At 42.6% G+C, this 23,592-nt stretch overlaps 1 protein-coding gene across 1 annotated transcript in view; it reads left to right on the forward strand.

The window, feature by feature from the left end:
* Positions 1-23,592, forward strand: part of Msn (moesin) — a 74,590-nt gene that overhangs the window by 26,459 nt on the left and 24,539 nt on the right. Inside the window, exon 2 of the mRNA XM_028888864.2 lies at positions 22,022-22,105. Coding sequence (XP_028744697.1) covers positions 22,022-22,105 — 84 coding nt within the window. The remainder of the gene's footprint in view (positions 1-22,021; positions 22,106-23,592) is intronic.

Consider the following 23,592-nt stretch of genomic DNA (forward strand, 5'->3'; position numbering starts at 1 on the left):
CTTGTGGATCCTGGAGATTGAACTAAGGTTGCCAGACTTGGCAGCAGGCACCTCTTACCTGCTGAGCCACCTCTCTAGCCCACCAATAAATTAAAAAAAGTTCACTATGCTTAGCCATCAAGGAAAATAAAATTTAAACCATTTAGAGATTCTACTTTACCCCCATTAGAATGGTTATTTTATACACACACACACACACACACACACACACACACACACACACACACACATATATATATATATAAAGTCAAATGACAACAAGTGATGGTGAAGATGTTGGGAGTGTAAATTAGTACTGTCACTATGGAAATCAGTGTGGAGGTTTCTCATAAAACTAAAATAGAACTACCATATGACTAAGCAATATTGCTCCTCCATATACCCAGGTAATTTTTAAGTTCTACCGTAGAGATACTTTTACATCCATTTTATGGATTTTTTTTTATTCTTTGAGATTTTAGTACATTGGTACAATGTATATTTAGCATGCCAGCCCACCACTTCCCCTGCTTCACATCTGTGAGGTTGTGTGTGCACCAGCCATACCGCATCCAGACGTCAACATTGTACAGCTCTCCCCCCAACCATTAGTTCTTACATTCTTTTCACCCTGTGTTCAGCAGTGTTCCCTGAGACTCAGATTGGAGGAGATTGATAATAACTCCTCCACAGCTGAGCACTCAGTGATATTTATTTTTGGCACTTTGACCAGCTATAAGTCTCTACATTTACTAGTAAGTACTGCAAAGAAAAAAAGAGGCTTCTCTGACAAGAGTTGAGATCAGTGCAATCTATGGGTATAAACATTAATATTTAGAATGCACTTTGATGGCATGTCCATTTAGCAAAACACCATAAGTAGGTTCCCCTCTAGGGCCTTTGATTGTCCCAGGCATGGACTTTTGACCACATAACAGTACCAGGCATGGAATCCTTCCTGTGGAGAAGTCTCATCTAATCAGGAAGCAGTTGGTTAACCCCCAGAACTGTCATGCCGCTATTTTTATCAGTGGGCACATCTTGCCAGCATGTCAGTACTATAACATAACTTGTGGGAATCTAGCACTGGGTAAGACCATTTTTGTTGTTGTTGTGTGTTTGTTTGTTTGGTTTTGGGTTTTCTTTGGACAAAGTCTCTGTACATAGCCCTGCTATCCTGGAATTCACTCTGTAGACCAGGATGGCCTCAAACTCACAGAGATCCTCTTGCCTCCCAAATGCTGGATTAAAGGCGTGCACCACCACACACAATTGTAGATCCATGTTTATTGCTATGCTGCTCATGATAGCCAAGAAAGAACTAGACAAAGGGAAAAAGTAAATGGACATACAAAAGTATAAACAATGGAATTTTATTCAGCTGTAAGAAAAAAAATGAAAACATGGCGTTTTCAGGAAAATGGGTGGAACTGGAAATCCTACTAATCAAAGTACTCACATTACATGTTTTCTTTCATGTAGATCCTGTGTTTTAAGTTATATATAGATGTATATGAGTGGGTGTGGGTGTAGGTCACAAACTAGAAAGGGGAAAAGAGAGATCTTAGCAGATGGGCAGAAGGGGGGGAAGCAAAAAGAGGATAATAGAGTACATGTAACATGAAAGCAGAAGGGAGTTAGTGGGAAGAGGACAGAGGTTAGATGGTAAGGAGGAAGTCACAAGTGAGGGACAAAAACAGCATGAATGAAGACGCCATAATGAAATTCATCCCTTTGTATGCTAATTAAAAAAATCGAATTAGTAAGAAAGCATGGTCAGCCTGAGAGGTGGCTTATCAATGAGAGCACTTGTTGCTCTTTTAGGGGACTTGAGTTTGATTCTCAGCACCTACAGTAGGAGGCTCACACCAGGCTCTACTTCCAGTTCCAAGGTGTCGGAGCCGATAGCCATGGGTACCTGCCTTTATGTACACATTCCCACATGCAGACACATACATCTAAACATAATCCAAGTATTGTTAAAAAAAAAAAAAACAGAAAGAAGAACATGTACCAGAGACTGTATGTGGCCCAAAGCAACAGTTGTCAACCCCTATAGACTGTATGCTTTGGATTATCAATTATATAGCCATGTTTGTTTTTTCCTGAGAAAGGATCTCCCGTGTTGCTCAGGCTGGTCTCAAAGGGTCCTCCTACTTCAGCAGCTGAGCCGGTAGGCTTATACACCATGTTCAGTGTATATCCATTTCTTACACATTCAGAAGTCCTTTCTAGTCACTTCTTTCTTGAGCCAGATGCATTGCAGGTCTTTTAATTCTGAATTATGATTTGGCTGCTTGTTGCAAATTAGAAATCGTGTTGGTTGCCAGCTAACTAAACTCCTCTGTCTCCTTCTGGGGGACAAATGGAGGTCATAATTGCCTAAGGTTAGAATTAAATTTGAATCTGTGGAGTAGGAAAAACACCCCTGTAGATGATCTGTTCCTTTAGCTCACTCTTCCTTTGTACATGTTTGCTCCGCATTACAGGTGGCCCCAAATCTGGTGAGTTTGCAGCTGCTGTTGGTAGTAATTAGAGAGATTGGAAAAGAACCATGAAAGTGCAAAGCCGTACTCAGTGTGGGATTGATTCTAGGACTCCAGCCAGCAGCACTTCCTGCTCCTTCTTCCACACTCCTTCCTTGGCTGGTGTTGAGTCTCCTAAAGTCTAACCTGCCTCCTTTGTGTTGTCGTGGGACCGCTTCAAACAGAAAGAATACTCAAGCCTTTTGGAGGAACACAAATCGTTCATGGAGTTGTGGGGGCGATCCCCTGGTGTGGCCATGGTGGTGGTAGTAGTAGTAGTAGTAGTAGTAGTAGTAGTAGTAGTAGTAGTAGGCCTACATGGTGAGGGAGGCATCTCACTTCCTTTGTAAGTCCTTTTCCTCATTGCACTGTGTTTAGCTGTTGTGTGGTTCTTTGGGTATATGCCTGTTGGAGCAGTTACACCATGCTATGTCTTTGGGAATCTTGTTGTGGAGTCAGTATGGTTCCAAGGCCATGTCACTCCCCTATAAATGTCAGAGTTGTAACAGGACCCCCTAAATCTTCCTAGGAATGCCTTCTCTTCTCCTTGATGCTATATCTGCCTCTTTTAGACATCCCTAGAACCATGAGTGTTCACCTAGTCATGTGCTACTAATCCTGAGAGACAAAACCCACTGGAATTCCTGACCAGTGGTTACACATTGGGCACAAGTGAATGAGCAGTTCTCACCAAGGCTTCTTAGTCTTACTGTTTTCCCAAGTCCTGCATCCCTACCCCAGGGATGGAGCAGTTGCCAGGAGTCCGTCAACACCCTTCTGCTTGTCAGGACTGACACGTTTGTGGGTAGTGAGTGAGGTTGATGGAAAGGATTTTTTGGTGACAGTGAAGAGTATATTGACACTTCAAGATCAGGGGATGTGGGGTCTTGTCAGCATCACGGTTTTTTGAGGGAAGGGAAAGTGGTAGCAATAGAGAAATGAAGTAGGCTTATTTGTAGATGAATCCTCTACCATTAGTTATAGCTATAAGTCCTTGGGTGTAGCCCCTTAACTTTTGGCACTCAGTTTTCCAATTGTTGAAGCTCAGATTAGTAGGGATACTTATTTCATTGTGATTTATGAGAAAAGTGCACAAGTATGAGAATATACCTAACTAGGGGCTTAATAATGTCATATTTCCCTAAATCTCTTGTCATATTTTACCCTCTAAATATTTAAGATAAAAGAATTTTAGGACACCAGCTATGCACTGCCTCTAATTATTATTTGTTTTTGCTATTTTCTCTTTATTTGTGTGTGTGTGTGTGTGTGTGTGTGTGTGTGTGTGTGTTTGTGTGTTTGTGTGACGTATATGCTCCTGCCAAAAGAGGAGGGTCTTTGATCCTCTGGAGCTGGAGCTGGAGTTACAGTTACAGATGGTTGTGAGCCATCTAATGTAAGTACTGGGAACTGAACTCAGGTCATCTGTGCAAGAGCAGTAAGTACTCTTAACCTCTGGGCCATCTCGCTAGGTCCCTCTGCCTGTAAGTTTAAGTGTGTCCCCCTGGACGGCAGTAGCTCTGTTTGATTTATTTTTTCCTTTTTTTCTTTATTTTGATTTTCTTTTAATAGTTGGGGAAACTGATATTTGAACCAGTGATGACCATGACTGATGTGTTTTGCAGTGGACACACCTCTCGCTAAGTCCTCTGCTGCTTTTTGGGTGGAAGGGTGAACAGTGAGAGTCTGTGGGTATTTGTCACTTTGTGAAGAGGAACCTCAGATATGCAAGCTTAAAAAGTCCGAGGATGAGGGAGTGGGGGGTTGGGGGGGAAGAAGTCCATGAGAGCCAAGGTAGAAAGGATAGTTACAGTTGTGAGTGAGACAGAGAATGTGCAGAGCAGACAGTGATGAGAGGAACCCTTACTCAAAAGGGCAAAAATAGCTTGTGAAATCAGTGACTCCCTTCTCCTCTGGAGAGGTCAGGCAGCCTTGGCCGGGGCCCACGCCCAGGCCCTCTCTGTGCTGGTAGATTTCATTTCCGTTTTCTCTGTGGATGTTGGGGGTGAATGGGTGAGGGTTGAGCATCTTGTCCTGGCTGCCCCTCTAGATGTCTGTAGGAAGAGCGGGTCTCTGTATGAACCAGAGGTGTACTGTAGTAGGCTCCTTCAGTTCTGTGAAGGAGTTCTTGTGTGGTGTGCTGGTGTTAGGCTTACAATGCTAAGCTGGTATCTCAGTGAAGCGGTAGAAACAGCTTCCTCTCTGTCTTGTACATTAGCCCAATTTGTCAGGCTTTTTTCTTTAATATTTCTCTCTCTGCCTGTGACACACCTCTTTCCCACATCTGATGAATTGGCATATAAAACCAAATTGGCGAGAAGGTCTCTAATTTATTCTCTTCTGATAGATTCTGGGAAGGTCTGCGAGCTGGGGAAGGAGGCGTTAACATTTAACTTGATGCCCTTTAGAAGGTTTTCATTTCTCAGATGTATCTCCGTGGCATTTGGAAGACATGAATTGTTTTTCTTTGTCCTGGATCCCCATTTGGTCTCTGCATAACATTACAAGTTCCCCTTTCTTTTTCCTCTATTTCTTGTGATAGTTTTATCCTTCAGAACATGTTGGCTCTTTAGAAATTTACTCAGATGGGTCCGTGAGATAAAGGATCTTGCTGCCAAGCCTCATGACTTGAGTTTGATCCTCAGAACCCACACGGTGGAGGGAGAGGACTGACTCTCAGTGGTTGTCCTTGGACCTCCATGTGCGTGCTATGGCATATTCATGCGGACAGATAGACAGACAGACAGACAGATAGACATAGTAAAGTTATTTTCTGTCTAGATATTTCCCTTGTCTAGAAATCTCCCTTGTGTCCCTTGTGTCTCCACTTTGCCCTTGATCATCTAAATGCCTCTTCTTTGCACTTTTTCAGTTGCTTTTGATTATTTTGACCTCTGCCCCTGCTGTATGGAAGGACAATTCCCTATTCACTGATCTACATATTACCTCCATCTAACAAAAATTTCTTTATGTGTGCGCGCGCATGCACGCACACACACACACACACACACACACACACACACACACACACACTATTGTAGGAGTATGGGTCCTTTTTGGAATGTCTCAAGTAGGTTGAGAGGTGCATTTAGTTAATTTTCCAAGTCCTGTTAGAATTATAGATTTATAGAGTTTTATTTGATTCCATGCCATGTCCATGCACTGGCTCCAGCGACAGGCCTGAGTAGGGCAGCCAGGAAGGAAATGAAGAAAAGAGAAATACACAGAGACACAGAAATTGTTAGGATCAATTTGTTTGGGCTCTCGGCTGGAGAAGCCACACACCCTGGAAGCTCATAGTATTTACTCTATAGATTTGAACAGAGAGGCAGAGTAATTGCATACAGCTGAACAAGGCTTAGGCAAGGTTGTTACGTACAGATAAACAAGGAGGCAGGATTTATGGCATACAGCTGAATCAAAGATTCATAGATCATCGATTAGCTAATCTCAGTAGGAGTAGTCTCTGTAGGAGAGCAATCTTCAAGCCATGAATACGGGGTTGAGGGCACCCCAGTGGACATTTTCTGAACATACCACCAACATCCACACTCAGTCCCCAGAGGGAATGCTTTGTCATTTTCCTCTGAGACTTACCCTGCAGGGAAGGCTTAGCATTCCTCCATGGGTCTCATGAGCTGGTGATCATGTCAACAGGGTATGTTCACTCAGGATTTCACCCAGTTAGGACTTCCTCTGCTCCCTAAAATTACACAATTATGTATGTTGCTTAGGTCTTTTGAGAAACCGTTGGTAATTTCTGGAGAGATTCTGGTGGGCCTGTTTTCTGTTCCTTTCTGCAGACACTAGATGGAAGTTAAGATAATGGAGAAGAGTGTTCATGTTTTACACTGAGAACTGAATATATATTTGTTTAGCTGAGTGGGTTCATGTGCACTCACCTCAGTTCTGGAGAGTGTCAAGTTATGTGGTGGCTGGGGTGCTAAAAATGTTGATATTGTTGATGGACAGGCTAGATGGTTTTTACTGGTTTCAATAAATTGGTAGGTAAGCTTGTAAGTTTAGAGGATATGGCTTTATCACCTCAAAAGACAACAGCGACAACAACCCCCTCCCCAAACAGCTTTTAGAAAGGTTCTCTCAAACTATGGATTGACCAGAACTAATAAGTTGGACGTCTCCCTCTCTTCTTGTGTGACTTCACTAGGGCCTTTTTCAAAAGTAATCATAGCTCCACAGGCTCCCACCCCACTCCACGGGAGGTAGGTATTTTTGAGAACCTTCATTTTCTCAAGGCCTCTATGATAAACTTTCCTTTTTGATGCAGCCAAGAGTTGAACTGAGCTTCAAGATTAGGTGTGGGGACCGGCAGGTTGTGTGAGAGTTCAGAACGGCCTGGTTCAGGTATGGCAAGCTTCAGCCTGCCTGCAAAGCCCAGCTGGAAGCGCCTGTTGCGCCGACGGCTGGTGGGCTCATTGAGGCAGTGCTTAAGAATGACGTCTTACTTTTGACCTTGGATCCGTGAGGAGGACCTCCCTAAACATGGAATGTCCAGCCACATTCTTTGCTGTATTTATAGGCTAGGAAGGGAAGACAAAAGGGAGGCAGGGAATGGGCTGATTGGAGAGAAGCAAAGACATCAGCAGTGTGTGGGGCTGTGGTACTTCTTTACATTTGTTTGGGAGCTGCTCTGACAAATTCAGAGTCATTTTTTCCCTCTAAGTTGGCTAATGGCGCTCTAGACCCATTAAGCTGCGCCGTCTTAGCAGAAATGCCAGAGCTAGTGTTTAAGATTGCTGTGTGAGACTTGTGTGACACTTGGCAGCCTTTTGAAAACAGAGTGGTACTGTGTTTTTGTGTCTTCTGGGTCACTGATCAAAGAAGGGCACTGGCAGGTTGTCTTCCAATCTTGGAATGTGAAAGAAGTTGGCAGGTTGCTTTTTATCCCCCAGAAAATTCATTTATTTTTTTCTGGAAACAATTTGGGCTATCACCTTTTATCTTTAGGTATGTGTCCTTCAATGTAGCAGGTGCTCTCAAGATTATCTACTCACTCTTCCCGTCCCTCTGTGAAAATAGGAGATTTACTTCAGATTAGTTAGCCTGGTCAGGCAGAGAGCTCTGGCTCCTTCTCCAGCCAACCAGATCCTCCTCCGCAGAGGGGAAGTGTGGTAATGACATTATCTTTCCCCAGGCAGCCACGTGTTCTCTGAGAACAGGATGTGGGGAGGGCTGGGGCCCAGTCACAAGGTGTGGGTGATGGCCCTGGAAAGTGGGCTGGCATGTAGCCATGAAGGTTGGTGTGGGCTTCCTTGGCTTTGAGATTAATTAAAAAGCTCCTATATTCATTCACAAGGGTTCACTCATGTGTATGCCCCACCCCTACCTGTGACATGCCTGTATTCTTACCCCAAGAAAGACATACTAGTGAAACACCTGTGTACATGAGGTGTATATTGGCCTGTAGTTCAGTGGATGGGCGAGGTCTGCTTACTGTACCAGACCATTCCTAATTGTTCCTGTCATGCTAGCAAGGTATCGTTTGAAGAGCTTGGCCCTATTAGACGTTGGGGTTGCCTTGCTGCTCTTTCTCAGGGCCCTAGTTCATTTCCTACCCTCAGAAGGCTCCTGAGTACCCTGAGGTAATTTGCATGTTTGGTTTCGTTTTAGGCCTCATCTTCTTCCCCCTGCCCCCACTGCTTCTGCTGGGTACGACTGGAGATGTACTGCTGAGGGTGGGGAAAAGAGGATGTAGCTAGCTTCCTGTGCAAAGAAGGGTGGGGCTGCCGCCTTCCTGCTTGTCTGCCCACCCAGCTGCCATTCACCCAGTGCTTAACTGCCTGAAGAGTTCAGCTTGGAATGACCAGAGGCTGAGGGAATCTGCCTGGCATGTTGAAATGGGGATTTACTCACTAGCTCCTCCTTTTGGTGATAGCACCTTTGGAAGTCTAACCCCCATATTTCAGGCAGGGAGATGGAGGATCCAGAGAGTAGTATAAGGAGTTTGTGGCACAACTAGGTTAAGTAGAGTTCTAGGAGACCAAACTTGGAACTCTCCATCTTCCCAAGATGTTAGTCCAGTGGGCTTCAGACTGGCCAAGCTTTCTGGTGAGCTGTAGCATCCTCGGTAACAGCTCGCAGCTAGAGGCCGCTAGATTTCTTGGATATAAAGTAAATGATAACAGGCAAGCTTTTGACAGAAGGATCTTCGTAACCTTCACTAAGAGAAGTTGAGGATGGCAAATAACGGTCTGTATACTGGTAGTAGTTTTATCTCCAAATTTGCACTAGATGCCTTTTTCCCGTGAGACATGCACTCATAATATAGCCCAAGCAGGTCTTGAACTCATGACATTCTGCTACAGCATGGTGCTGGGATTATAGTTGCTGCCATCAAGCCTAACTAAACCAATTGTTTTTACGTCACTGACCCTCTGTTTCTTCCTTCCATGAAAAGTTGCATCTCTGCCTTGCCTTGCTGTTCATTCTTTATCACTTAGTTCTCAGAACATCTGAGACAGGGGAGTTTGGTGTTGAAGGTTTGCTCATTGCCCAAAAATTCCCCTGGGAATGAGTATGTGGAATGTTTACGAGGCAGAGAACTCAGGAAGACTGTGACAGGAACCTTAATTAGAACATTTTGATCAATATGTTTTGGCTACTGAGGTACCTGTACCTCCCACTGTCTGGTTCTTAACTAGACAGAAGGAAGGTTGAAGACTCTGGACAATAGCTCAGAGGTTTGACACAATTTTCTGATTAGCGTTCCAGAGTCTCCACCTTCTCCTGCCTTTAGCACCTGTTCTGTTAGTCCTAACTTCAGGGTCCCCGAATGAGGGTTTCTGAGCCAGAAAACGTTTTGGACATAGAGACTGCTGGTACTGTGCTCTGATCTCACCAGTATCTGTGCTAGAGTATGTTTCTTTAAACTGAGGTAGTAAGTATCTTTTGGGGCTCTTGTTGAAATATAGATTCCCAAGCCATTCCTCTCAAGAATCCATTATAGTAATTGTGGATTGGGGTTCTAGGCATCTGGGTTTATGACTAAAGGCAGAAATGATGTTTACAGTCAACTAAGGGCACCATCTCATTGGCACCAAACACCATGTTTGCTATATAGGCATCATTTTGCTCATTTTACCAGTAGGGAGACTTAAGAGCTCTTGGCTCGTTGTTGGTGGAGCTGGATCTTGTATTGATGTTTTTCAAATATAAATCCATATTCTCCCTGCTGTTGAGATACTACTTTAGTTTGTGGCTGTAGGTAGTAGTAGTTCAGAACAGGCATGGTTATCACCATACTTTACAAACAAGGATACTAGGATGTGGAGGGATATAGTGGCTATAGCAAGACAATGTCATCCTTGATCTTTTTGGGTGTAGGTTATGTTCAGCCTTGGAGAGCCTTTTACTAAACCACTATCCTAGATGTCTTTTGGTTAACCTTTACTTTCTGTGTTCCCCTTCAACCAGATAGTTTCCTAGCCAGTTTGTCATCATGAAGCTTGTAAATTGGGCAAGTATTTAGAATTATCTTGATGGCTCTTAATTTCTGATGGCCAGCCCAAGAATTCAAGATGGCTGGCTAATTTCTGACCCAAGAAGCCAGAATGAGCAAGGAACTCTTCCAAAAATTTACCTCAGGTGATTCTATTGAGTCATTTTTTAAGCCTAGTTTATGTCCATTGTGATACCAGCTGAGATTTAGGAAGTCTTGGTAAGTTGTATTGAGTGGTAAAGGTTAGAAATATAAGACATTACAGGACAAAAACAAAACAAAACAAAACAAAACAAAAAACCTCAGGGAGAATTCAGAGCAAGGAGGAAAGACAAGGCAGTCTTTGCAGAGGATAAAATAGCATAAATGCTCTGCTGTGTTCACTAATCCTTTACGACTCTGTTCCTTGGGGGGGAATATCACATCTCTCTTAAGAGAGAGAACATTAAAAAAAGTCCTGGGCCAGGCTGTGGTGCATGCCTGTAATCCCAGCATTAGCGTTGTGAAGGGCAGGAAAATTAAGAGTTAAAGGTCATCTTTGGCTACATACCAAGTTTGAGGCTTGTCTGAATCACAGGAGATCCAAATAGATTAATAAACAAATCAATACATGCTGAGATAAATGTGTCTTATTGTTGTATATGGCATCACATTATCTAAGCGAATTAGAAATGCCATTACACCATAGAATTTGCACTCTTAAGAAGCCCCTGGCCTTCTGTAGTCAAACAGACTTTTACTTTAACTCAACCTGATAGAGAGGATATTTGTAAGGATAATGACACAAAGGGAAGGGGTTAATACTCATCATAATCTATTTATGATAGGCTAAGTACTTTCTTATCTATTAATTAATATCTCAGTAACCCTGTAGTGAGGTTGAAATTGGTAAAACCACTTTACAGAATATAACTTTTTGTTTTGGCTGGGGATAGAACTCTGGCGCTTGAGCATACTAGACAATCACTCTGATACTGAGGAACACGCCGACTCTGGAAGTGAGTGTTAGAAAAGGTAAAAGAAACCCCAAAGCCTCCTCCCACTCTCTTCTACTTGGTTCTTGCTAGACATGACACCATTATTCCTTGGAGCAAACATTTTTAGTATTGTGGGCTTCCCTTTCACCAGGTTTGGATGTCTACTCTCCACCAAAGTGGATAGGAAGTCAACCTTAGTCTAGCCCTGGGGTTTAAAACAGTACTTCTTTTATTAATTATTTTTTCCATTTATTTTTCATACCTACTACAGTTTCCCCTCCCTCTTCTCCTCCTGTTCCCTCCCCCCACCTCTCATCTACCCCTTTCTGCATCCACTCCTTCTCAGTCTCCAGTCAGCAAGGGGCAGGCCTCCCATGGGCATCAACAAAGCATGGCACACCAAGTTGAGGCGGGACCAAGCTCCACCCCCTGTATCAAGGCTGGCCAAGGCAACCCAGCATGGCATTTAGGCTCTCAAAAGCCAGTTCAAGTGCCAGGGACAAGTTCTGATCCCACTGCTAGGGGCCCCACAAACAGACAAAGATACACAACTGTTATACACATGCAGAGGGCCTAAGTCAGTCCCATGCAGACTCCCTAGCTGTCAGTCTATAGTATGAGAGCTCCCACAAGCTCAGATTAGCTGTCTTTGTGGGTTCTTCCAGCGTGACCTTGACACCGCTCCCTCCCTGGCTCATCCAATCCCTCCTGCCTCTCTTCAGCACTTGGCTGTGGATCTCTGCATCAGCTTGCATCAGTTACTGGATGAAGGAGGGCTTTTTGATGACAGTTAGGGTAGTCACCAGTTCAGACACCCTCTCCACTATTATTAGGAGTCAGCTGGAGTCATCCTGTGGATTCCTGGGAGTTTCCTTGGTTTCTCCCTAACTGTGAAATGCCCCTCCCCATCAAGACATTTCTTTCATTACTCTCCGCCCTCTGTCTCGCTCCCATCGGGTGGGTGGAAAAAAAGTACTTTTTGACTAGACCTGTAAGCCTCCTCCTGGCTTTAGCAATTGTAACACCTAGAGACAATGGACTTGGCAGGATTCTTGTGAGCAGTTGAAGGAACCTAGCTGGTGCTTGGATCAACTACATTGTTCTTCAGAGATGTGATGTCAAAGGTTGAGGTGTTGTACTCCTAAGAAAGGGAATAGAGCCCACTTTTGGTGCCCTGGCCAAAGCCAGCATCTTCAGGCAGCCAAAAATGGTCTGTCTCCAGTCTACAAATAACTTCCTGTGAAACTTGCTGGCAGGAGCCTGGGTCAAGCAGGAAGCTGACTGGAGAGAGTGAAGCCCAGCTGGGTGTGGCTCCGAATAACAGTTTCTCACATTTGGATGCTTATTTTATTAATGATGGGCTTGCTTCCTTTTCATTTCGGCACTTCCAAAGTTTTATGGGCATTGAAGGACTCTGTTATTCTTTGCTACCTAGGTATGAACCCATTTCGTTATTCTTTATGTCTTTGCTTCCATGTTACTATGAAAGATTTTCATCTCCCTAGAATTAGTGGTAGTAGATAGTTCAGCATGAAAGATTTGCACCCTGTTGAAGACTGGACTTCCAAATAGTGCCAGCTTTGAGTTCTTAATGAAACATACTGAAGCTGCCTCCTCCACATAGTACCTCCAGATTCAAAGTAACATGTTTGGAGGGTCTACTACTCATAAGATCCAGGATGGCATGAGGGCTTATTAAATGTGATCAAGAGCCAGTTTTTTTTTTTTTTTTAAAAAAAAAAAAAAAACATGAAATGTTATTATTTGTGGTGCTACAGATGGAACACTGGTCTTCATTAGTCCTTGGCAAGCCTCTTAGCACTGAGCCACACTCCCAACCTAAGCACTCCGATTGTAGTCTCTGTTCTCGCACTGCATGGTAGCTGTATGACACCGGTCCAGTGCCTCTCTTCCGTACCTCAGCATTCATATTTGTGAACTGTTGGATTTGAGTCAAGTGATCACTAAGGGTCCTTGCAGGTCTAAGAGTTTGTTGTTCCACACTGTTTATCATTTTGGAGACTAAAGGTAAGATGCTCTGGAAGGAGAAATCAGGTGAATTTCTGGGGAACGATCATGCTAAGGACACTGGGCACCCCATGTGCCAGGAGGAAGATAGGAGCTGGAGTTGGGCATTGTTCGTTTCTAGGACGTGTCTTGACTGATGAGCTGCTTTTGATAGTGAGACCGTAATTAATTGCACACACACACACACACACACACACACACACACACACACACACACACACAGACACACACATGTAGTTTCTTTCCTGACTTTCACGTGAGAGGAGTAAAGGGGGACAGGATTTGGTCTGGAGCTGAGCACAAGCTCATGAAATCAAGGCTGCATTGAGACATTGTTGCTAAAATGAAATCGTTGTTTCTGATTTTTGTCATCTTAGGCCTTTGTGCTGAGCTCTCCTCCCACACTGATAAGGTGGTCGTATTCTTGTTGCTGAGAAGGTTTAGTGCCCCAAACATGGTAACTGACTCAGTAGCACTCCAGTCTTTAGTGTACTCTTGTCTGTCAGTTGAAATGCTTCTTGGAATTTTTGGAGGGCAGGGCTGAGCCAAAACAAATGAAAGAGACTCTTGTCTCCTATGCCTTTTTGGAGCAGCTGGAGTGGTTGGAGAGCTAATGTTGAGTCATGAAGGTATGGGTGTGGGTCAGTCAGGATTGATGTGGTTCTCTTTTATAAAAACTGTGGGGAACTGACACACACATAGGAAAGGTTAAGCCCAGGCAGGTATGGAAAGGTCTGGGAATAGCTCAAAGGAGAGCTAAGGGGATCATTGGACCAAGTGCACTAGGGAGAAAGCAGAATGAGTAGGTACAAAGTGGATACTGTGTGTGTGTGCGTGCGTGCGTGCGTGCGTGCGTGCGTGCGTGTGTGTGTGTGTGTGTGTGTGTGTGTGTGTGTGTGTTGAGGGAAGGGGGCATGGTGAAGGAGTTCTACAGCTCCTGGGCTAGAGAATCAAGGCAATTCTTACTTTCTTCGAGAAAAGAGGTGCTTGAGGCTGTTCTGTTATCCCGAGGATCAAGATCCAGCAGACAATGCTGGGGGAAGGTGGTTGGGGACACAGGTGATTGTTGTGTCTGAGGAAGAGATCGGGAGTTCTGGGGTTGCCCTTCCTCTGGCTCCTCTCCTCCAATTACAATCGTATTCTTCATGTTAGCAGCCCCCTTGAAAGCCCAGAAAGGAAAGCCACTCCCTCAGAATTCCGAGATAGCACATGAGGTTGTTGAGCTCAGACCTAACGGGGCTTACAAGGGTTCTGCCCCAGGGAGGCAAGGGAACCCGATCTAAGCAGTGTTTCCCTCATGTACCCAGGCTTTCTATGCTACAGTGTGTGGGCTTTGGCAAAAGAGTTACCCAGGCAGTGTCTGAAGAGAGCAGTGAAATTACCATGACTAGAGAGGTGGGTGGAGTTATGGAAGGAGCTCCAAGAATGTCCAGAAGACCCGCCTCCACCAACTGCTAGCAGAGGAGATTTGGCTTTGGTGATGCGAACTGAGCCTGGGGGTGATGGGGCTGGCACAGGGTTGGCATACAATGCGTGTTCTGTCACCTGCCCCTATGTACTTCAGTTTTTTCACTTAGAAACTGACCAAAGCCATGTTCATCTTTCCAGTGAGTTCACTTGTGATTACTTCTCTCCCCTTCTCCGCCCGCCCGCAACACACAGCAACAGGTGGGGGCGAATTATGGCCAGACCCCTTCGCTGTGGAGGACTACTGTGTACAGGGGCGATCCTGGCTCCAGGGAAAGGGAGGCTCTTTTATTTGAAGCTCCTGGACATATGAAAAAGCACTCGAGCAACGGCTGCCCAGACAGACTCAGCGCCTGGCCTGATTATGTTTCAGGCTAACCAACTTGGGGTGGAGGGGTGATTCTAGTTGAAGGCTTGGGATGGGAAACCCCCACGATGAGTTAGTTCATTTGCACAGAGGCTTCCTGTGGGAAGTGTCTATGTTGGATTGTTCATTAAGCATCAATGGATTTATTGTTCTTGGACTCGAGGTGGGAGGGCCCGTGGATGGGAGAGGATGACACACTCTTGAAATTCGTACCCATGATTTTTGTTGTCTTGATCCTTAAACCCTTCAGTTCTCCACAGACAGTCTTTGACCTCAGTCTATGCCTACATACTCAGGCCCAGCTTAGGCAAGGCCTAACTGTGCAAACAGTTCTCTTGACTGTGAATTATGCTTTAAATTGCTAGTTTACCCAGATCAGCTCCTTTATTCCCTGCCAGGGAATTTTTGACTGTATTTGGAAGCTTCAATTTCAGGGTTTTAAGAAAATTTCTGTCTGTATTTATGTGTGCATGACCATAGGGTGCAGAGGTCAGAGGACATCTTATGAGAGTCATTTTTTTCCCTTCCAACATATAGATTCATGGCTTGAACTCAGGCTGTTAGGCTTGTGCTGGCCACCTTTTTTTAAACCTTCCCAAAAAAGATGCTCCCCTCAATGAAAAAGAGGTCAATTCCAAATGGAAGACAGTAGGGGTACCTATGTCTAGAGGTCCTTATGTGACATGGGTCTGGTCCTTATGTGACATGGGTCTGGACTATAGCTTGTCTTGTGTGTTTGCATCTCAGATTATAAAAGAACAAACCAACCTTAATCAATGCAAACTCTTACCAGCCCCATCAACTTTTAGGCTCCATTTACTTTACTCAAACCCACTTTCCTCACTTTTGTTTTGGTTTTTCTGTTTTGAGTCTCTTTCCCAAAATCAGTCCTGTCCTTGGAGATCTATGGAAAAATCATATTAATATGATTCTTAATTTGCACAAAAGATTTTTCTGTTCTGCTTTTCAGGGACTTCCCTGTGTATTACCATTGTAGTTCTTTGGTAATTCAGTAATTGCCTCAAGGTCAGAGAATAGTTCTACAGTTCTCCTACACCCATCATTCTTTAAACACTGTGCCTCTTCTGGATTAGGTGAATTGAAATAAATTTCTAGGAAGTTCCTTAACCAGAAACCCTTCTATCCATGAATAGCATTTGAAACAGGAAAGACCTATGAATGTGGATACAGTTGGCCTTCAAACAAATGTGGGTTGAAAATATTTTGGGAAAAATTACATCTGTATTGAACATGTGCAGACTTTTATTATTATTCCTGAAACAAAAAAGAACAGTGGCTAATTAAATAGCATTTACATTGTGTTATGACACTTGTTTTTGTTGTGAGAGACTGAACCCAAGGCCTTATGTATGCTCAGCCATGGCTATACCACTGAGCTACATTCCCAGCCTTTATCTTTGGTACTATAAATTATTTAGAGATGATTTGGAGATCCCAAGAGAATGTATGTAGGTTATATGCAAATGTTATGATGTTTTTCAAGACACTTGAACATTTGTGGAGTTTAGTATCCATGGGGGTCCTGGAAGCAGTCCTTTACAGATACTAAGGGATGTCAGCATTTGTTTTCACTAAGCTCGAACTTAAGATTTATCCTTTTAATTATAAGTATGAGCAAAAATATTTAGTAGCAGCAATACCTATGATATTGTCATCAGTGGAAGTCTTAAGATATTTAGTTGTTCCAAATCTCCCAAAATATCATTTAAACTAAATTAAAAATTACAGTAGCAGATATGTTTTACCCAGAAGACATGTCACCTCCCCCTCCAGGATTATTGATTATTGATTATTATTAATGCTTATTGGCGGAGTGGTGTCACTCTTTTAAATGACATCGCCACAGATAAGTTGTCCTTGCTGTATTCACACACTTGACATCCATGCTTAGGCAAGGAGGTCAAATAAACTCAGTGGACCAAACAGAAAAGAGAAGACATAGAAGCAAGGGGAGGGACTCATAGAGAAGAAGAGTGCCAATGGGAGATGGAGGGGGAAGAGGGGTGTGTAAAATGACTAACATTCATTGTAGAAATGTGTGGATCTGTCAAACAATAAGAAGATTTTAAAAAAGAAATCATAGTAGTAATTATTAAGACTCAATGCTACGTAATACTAGGTAACTTAATACAGTGTACAAGTGCACGGTATTAAATTTGACATCTGTTTCAGTATAAATCATCTCTTTGTGTTTATTCCATGCCTTTAAAAATGTTCTGACAAGTATTCCATTGGCTTTGCTAGATTGGCAAGAATGGTACCTGCCATAAAAAAGTCAAGGAGTAAAACATCCCCTCCTCTCTCTATATATGTTCCCTTATCTCTGTATATGTGTTCAGGCTGCCAGTGCGTCCACCCCTGTACCATCCATCGAGGTTTGTATATGCTAGATAACTGCTCTACCACTGAACTACATCCTTACCCTTATATCCATCTATTTTATAGACTCTTATTTGATGGCTATTCATGTAGCCAGCATTTTCCTTGTGCCTGCTTATAATTACAGAGATGTATAAATATTGAGATGAGAATAAATCGATGTATTAGAAAGACCACTATCCCCATTCCACTCTCTCTCTATTCTTAGCCACTGGGTTTTTTTGTTTGTTTGGGATGTTTTTGGTATGTATGTGTATGTGTTAGGTGTATGTACATGCTTGTGTGGGTATGTACATGTATAGAGGACAGAGGTAAATGTCAGGTGACTTCCTCTATCAATCTCCATTTTATTTTATTTCTATGAAAAAAATTCTCCTGCTGAAACTAGAGCGTATTGATGGACTAAGCTGATTGGCCACTGAGCTCCAGGAATCTGCCTTCCTCCACCCACTGCGGTGCTGGAACTGGAGACATACACCACTGATAGCAACTTTTATGTGGTAGTGGGGATTGAACTCAGGTCCTCATACTTGCAGAGCAAGAATTCTACTCCCTGACCCATCTCCTCATCCCCACTAGAGAGTTTGCGGTCACTCTTCCCCCAGCAGAAGGTGACTTGAGGCTGTATTTAGCATGGCAACTGCTTTCCGCACAAATTCCAGCCCACTGGGCCATTTTCTCCACACGATATGAGAACTCAATACGATCGTGCTCGCTGGATGGGCAGGAAGCGTAGGGTAACACCCAGTAAGGTGGCTAACCTTGTCTTACTCCCACAAGGCACTTGCTTTACTTGTTCCTGCCTTAAGGGCCTTTCCTGTCTCATTGTCAGTCCTGAAATAGATTTCCTCCCTGAATCTCTGGTGAGATTTATTTACAAAGTTATTCCTTGGGTCTGGTATTTATCAGAGTTGTTTAGCTGGCAAAATGGTGTCTGCTTCCATGTTGGTGCTACCTGACCTTTGTGCTTGGGAAAAGCCCAAAGATGCAAAGATTTAATAAGGTTTAATATCATACCTGTTCCATGAGGATTCACATCTTTGGCAATTCCATATTTAGGTTTCCCCTCAACCGTATGAACATTTTTTTTTGTAATTTAAACAAGAGAAAAGCACCCATAACTTCATTAAAAAACAAAGCTTAGCTAATATTAGGACATTATTCCATTTACCTATATATACATCTTATGAAGATGAACTCGTATACTGTGCACAATTTTGTTTATACTTTTATTACGTGTGTGTGTGTGTGTGTATGTGTGTAACTTGGAGGTCACAGGACAATTACAGAGTTGGTTTTCTTCCTCTACCATGTGTGTCTTAAGGCTTCAGTTCAAATCATCAGACTTGGTAGCAAGCACCATCTCGATATCCTCAAAGCATGAAATTTTATATGACCATATAACAAGCCATCTTTTTGCTATGCTTTATAGCAAAATATCTAGTAGTATAAAATTTTATCTTTTTTCCCCAGTGGAAGCCTTCCATATTTTGTAAGAAGAAATTAACATATTGGTTTAAATAGTAAAGTCTGGACAAAGACCTGTATTCAAACTCCCACATACTAGCATTATAATTATGTGTCTGTGATATAATATATATTGTATCTATTTTCTCATCCCCAATGTAGAAATAATCAGAGTGACTCACTGTTAAGAGAGGTAGTACAAAAGCTGGGTGGCAGTGGCGTATGCCTTTAATCCTAGCACTTGGGAGGCAGAGGCAGGAGGATCTCTGTGAGTTTGAGGCCAGTCTGGTCTCCAAAGCGAGTTCCAGGAAAGGTGCAATGCTATACAGAGAAACCCTGTCTCAAAAAACAAAAACAAAACCCCCCAAAACAAAACAAAACAGAGGTAGTACATATGAAGTACCTAATGAGTTGTATATCTAGATACATGAAAACTGTTGTTTATTGTTACTGTATTTGTTAGTACCACCACTGTCAAGTTTTTACTAAAGAAAAATCTCCTTCATAATAAAATCTCGGTTGTCCTTGGAGTAGGCCAGGGAATCTGTTTCTAAGGTTGTGACTATGTTGTCTAGTGCCAATGAAATCCTATGTGGCTATCTGATACATATTTTTTAATTAAAAAAAAAGCTTGTAAGGATTTCTTTAATTCAACTTCCTCGGTGCAGAGGTGTTTTCGGAAAGTGGGACTATCTGTCTCTGCATATCAATGATTGTACACTTTCTTGTAGTTCAAGAGTTCTTTCCATTCCCTTGGCAATATGGTAGTCCACTTAAAAACTTTCATCTTATGGCCAAACACATCTTGGCAAACGATCTCATGGCTTGTGTTTTTGAGAATCTATGATGTATCAGGAATTGTGTGAAGCACCAAGACTACCAGAGACAGCAAGAAAGAAAATCATCTTTTCGTCCTAGATTATATCTCCAAGTAGTAACAGAGTCTGAAGTTGATTTGGGTTGAGCTTTTGTCTCAACCTGTAGACAGCGTAACTCCAACTTGCTAGTAGTCTGTATCTGGGATTGTTGGCCAGAGGTCCTGGAAGAAGCAATACAGACACATCAGGAAAATGATGGACTGCAATGCACTAAATTTTAGTGACTCAACTGTTATCTTCTGAGACTGTATAAGAGCTTGGATTTTGGTTGCCTCTGGGAGGACTCACCCCTCTTCCTTAATAAGCTACAGTTACTTGATATTTTTCTCTTTTCATTTATAATATAGAATATGTTAATATTTTTTCATTTAAAGTATTTTTGGATAAAAATATAATTACACCATTTCACCCCTCCCTTTCCCCTCCTGCCTTATAGCTTGGTCCATGCCTGACTCCCTCTCTTTGTGGTAGCACATTTATAGTGTACACATTCACCTCTGCTGATTCCCCTTTCCTCTCCTGCACCTGGAGAGAACAATGAGCCACAAATACAGGAAGCGTTAGCAGAACAAGGCAGTATATAGAGCCACAGACTTCATTATTAGAATGATCCTTAGTCATTGCTTTACCTGCTCCCTCGTTCCATGTCTGTCTGCCCTTCTGCAGATTATAGAAACTAAGGCCCAAGAAAAGGCTAAGAGCTATTCATGTTGGTGAATTGAACCCATTATAGTGCTGCTAAGCTTGGAACCCAGTTTTAAATTTGTTTTTATTCTTCCACAATTTCAAATATATGTGTGTGTGTGTGTATTTGTGTATGTGTCTATAGACGCTGTATATACATGTAGTACACACTTGGATCACATTCTTCATGTTGTGCTCTCTGATCCTCTTTACCTTCAATAGTTTTCTTTGTGTGTGTGCTCCATTGCATTTAATTAGGGATTCCTGCATGAGCACCTGTGGAAGGTTACTTACTTGAGCAAATGACTCCTCCCTGCCATGTCCCCACAATTAATTGGCTATAGCTCCTTATGGAGAGATGGAGGCTCACTAGCTCCTGCCCTGTCATGTTGATGTGCTCACTATTGTGCAGATCTTGTGGAATTACACAATATTGTGAGTTCAGAGTTGCAACTGCCATGCCATGTCTAGAAGACACCGTTAAAGCACTCCTCTTCCTCCCCCAGCACTTATGTTCTTTCTGCGCCATGTCCTATGATGTTCTCTAGGCTTTGATTTGGTAAATGCAGATGCCTTGTTTAGGACCAAGCACTCAGAAGCCACTTATTGTCAGCACTTTGACCAGTTTTGAGTCTGTGTTAACTTAGCCGTTGCAAAAAGAAACTTCTTTAAGATTCAGAGTAAAACTAGTTTATGGGCTGGGCGTTGGTGGCACACACCTTTAATCTCAGCACTTGGGAGGCAGAGCCAGGCAGATCTCTCTGGGTTCAAGGCCAGCCTGGTCTATAGAGCGAGATCCAGGGCAGGCATCAAAGCTACACAGAGAAACCCTGTCTCGAAAAACCAAAAATGAAACAAACAAACAAACAAACAAAAACTAGTTTATTAATATAGACACACATTTAGAGGCCAGTTTGACTAAATGTCTATTGAGTAAATCAATAGTAGTAGGTTCTCCACTAAGGCATACGACCTCCCCAATCATGTGCTTTTGAGCAGGTTTATAGTACTGAGCATGACTTCCTCCTGTAGAGTGGGTCTCAAATTCAATCAGAAAGTGGTTGGTTTCTTCCATAACCACCATGCCTCTGTTGCAGTGGTACTCAACCTTACTAATGCTGCGGTGACCCCCAACCATAAAATTATTTTCATTGCTACTTCATAACTGTAACTTTGCTACTGTTATGAATAGTAATGTAAATATTTGTGTTTTCTGATGGTCTTAGCCCTGTGAGGAGTCATTCAATGCTCCCTCCCCCCAAAGGGGTCATGGCACATAGAACCACTGCATCAGTGGCACATTTTGCTTAGATGGTTGATATTTTAACTTGGAAAGTTCATAGCAGAGGACGCAGTGTTTTTGTTTTTTATTTAATTTTATTTTATTTTGCTTCTGCAACTATCTACTAGTGTCATAGATAAGCCAGCCTGTAGACCAGAGGTAAGAAGAGAATGCTGTGGGCTCAAATTGGCTGGTGTAGGTGGGGAACACTTTCTGGAAGAAATATAGTCAATATTTTCTTCCTCTTTGTAGTAAGATGATTTACATTCTTGTTTGCCTCTTGGGGAAGCATTGTTTGTGACTTTGTTTTTATTTTCAGTACTGTGGTTGAGAATATGGTTAGGCTACGACTTATGTCAATGTTGTACCGTTTTTCACACCAGTTTCTTATTTACTCAGTTTCTTGGCACTTGGATTTCTTTCTCCAAAGTTGAACAGAGACGCTTGTCTAATCCCCTACTGAGCACAAAGCCAAAGAACTAAATTGCCTTCTTTCATCTCATCCTAGATCAGTGTGCGTGTGACCACCATGGATGCAGAGCTGGAGTTTGCCATTCAGCCGAACACCACTGGCAAGCAGCTGTTTGACCAGGTAAGGGAGGAGGGCCTTGTTCCTTAATCACTCTTGCCAGTAGGTCTCATTACAGTGCAGACCAACCATTCCTTCTCTATTTTGGAAAAGGTCTCTTTTTCTACTTGCCATTCCAAGGAAGGTGAAAACAAAGGCTGGCTCCAGACTTAATTAAAAAAGAGGAAAAGCTTAATTTTGGCAACCTGAAATCTCAGTCTCATTGACCTACCACATCCTATCCTTGATCCTGAACAAAGGTGACAAGAGACAGGGAGTGAGATTCTAAGCTAGATTTGTTGAAACTGTGAATATATTTTCCTTTCAACTTTTAAAGATGTCTGTCTGTCTGTCTGTCTATCTATCTATCTATCTATCTATCTATCTATCTATCTATCTATCTGATTGACAAGTCTCTTTAAAAAGCCCAGGGTGTCCCTAAAACTTACTATACAGCCTAGGTTGGCTTCTATCTCAAAATCCTTATTCCTCAGCCTCCCAAGTGCTAGGATTATAGGTGTGTGCCTCAGTGCCCAAAAGTTGCCCTCTTCCTTCCATATGCAGACTGTGGCATGTGTGTCTATGCACATACACAAATGTGAAAGAATGGAAAAATTGATGCTTACTTTATAGGCCTTTTGTTTTATGAAAATGTAATATTATTTGTATCTTTAACATTCCCCCCAAAACCTGATTACTGTGACATATAAGGTTGCACAAAATTCCAGATCAGAAATAGACAAGACAATAAGAAAACCCAAATAGTAGTAAATGATGGCTCCCCTTCTAACACCGTGATGCTTCTTGTCTCATTCATCTATTAGGATTGGGAGATAGGCTTGATGATCTAATTTTAGATTTAGTTGGAACTTACTCCTTCTCTGGAGTTTGTTTTGTGTTTTTGTTTAGAATGGTGTAGGGCAATCACTGATGGTTAATTTGTGAAGATACAAGTTAGTCGGAGGAACTTTTAAACACATAAGTTATGTGTTGACATCTCCATAGCTCACAAGTGAGTATAGTACTAGTCTGCAATGACTGAAAGCATTTTGATTATATTAAGGTTTTCATGTGGGTTCTATATTGGAGAGCTTTTAAAGGGATAGACTAGTGGATTTGAAAGGACACTAGATGTCTAGAGCTGGCTTTGCCACTAATTTCTTTCTTTTTTTTCTTTCTTTCTTTTTTTTTTTTTGGTTTTTCGAGACAGGGTTTCTCTATGTAGCTTTGCGTCTTTCCTGGAACTCACTTGGTAGCCCAGGCTGGCCTTGAACTCACAGAGATCCGCCTGCCTCTGCCTTCCAAGTGCTGGGATTAAAGGCGTGCGCCACCACCGCCCGGCCTTCTTTTTTTTCTTTTTAAGATTTATTTATTTATTATGTGTACAGTCTTCTGGCATGCCAGAAGAGGGCACCAAATCTCATTATAGATGGTTGTGAGCCATCATGTGGGTGCTGGGAATTGAACTCAGGACCTCTGGAAGAGCAGCCAGTGCTCTTAACCTCTGAGCC

This window comes from Peromyscus leucopus, chromosome X (genome assembly GCF_004664715.2).
Source record: "Peromyscus leucopus breed LL Stock chromosome X, UCI_PerLeu_2.1, whole genome shotgun sequence".
NCBI classification, from domain to species: Eukaryota; Metazoa; Chordata; class Mammalia; order Rodentia; family Cricetidae; genus Peromyscus; species Peromyscus leucopus.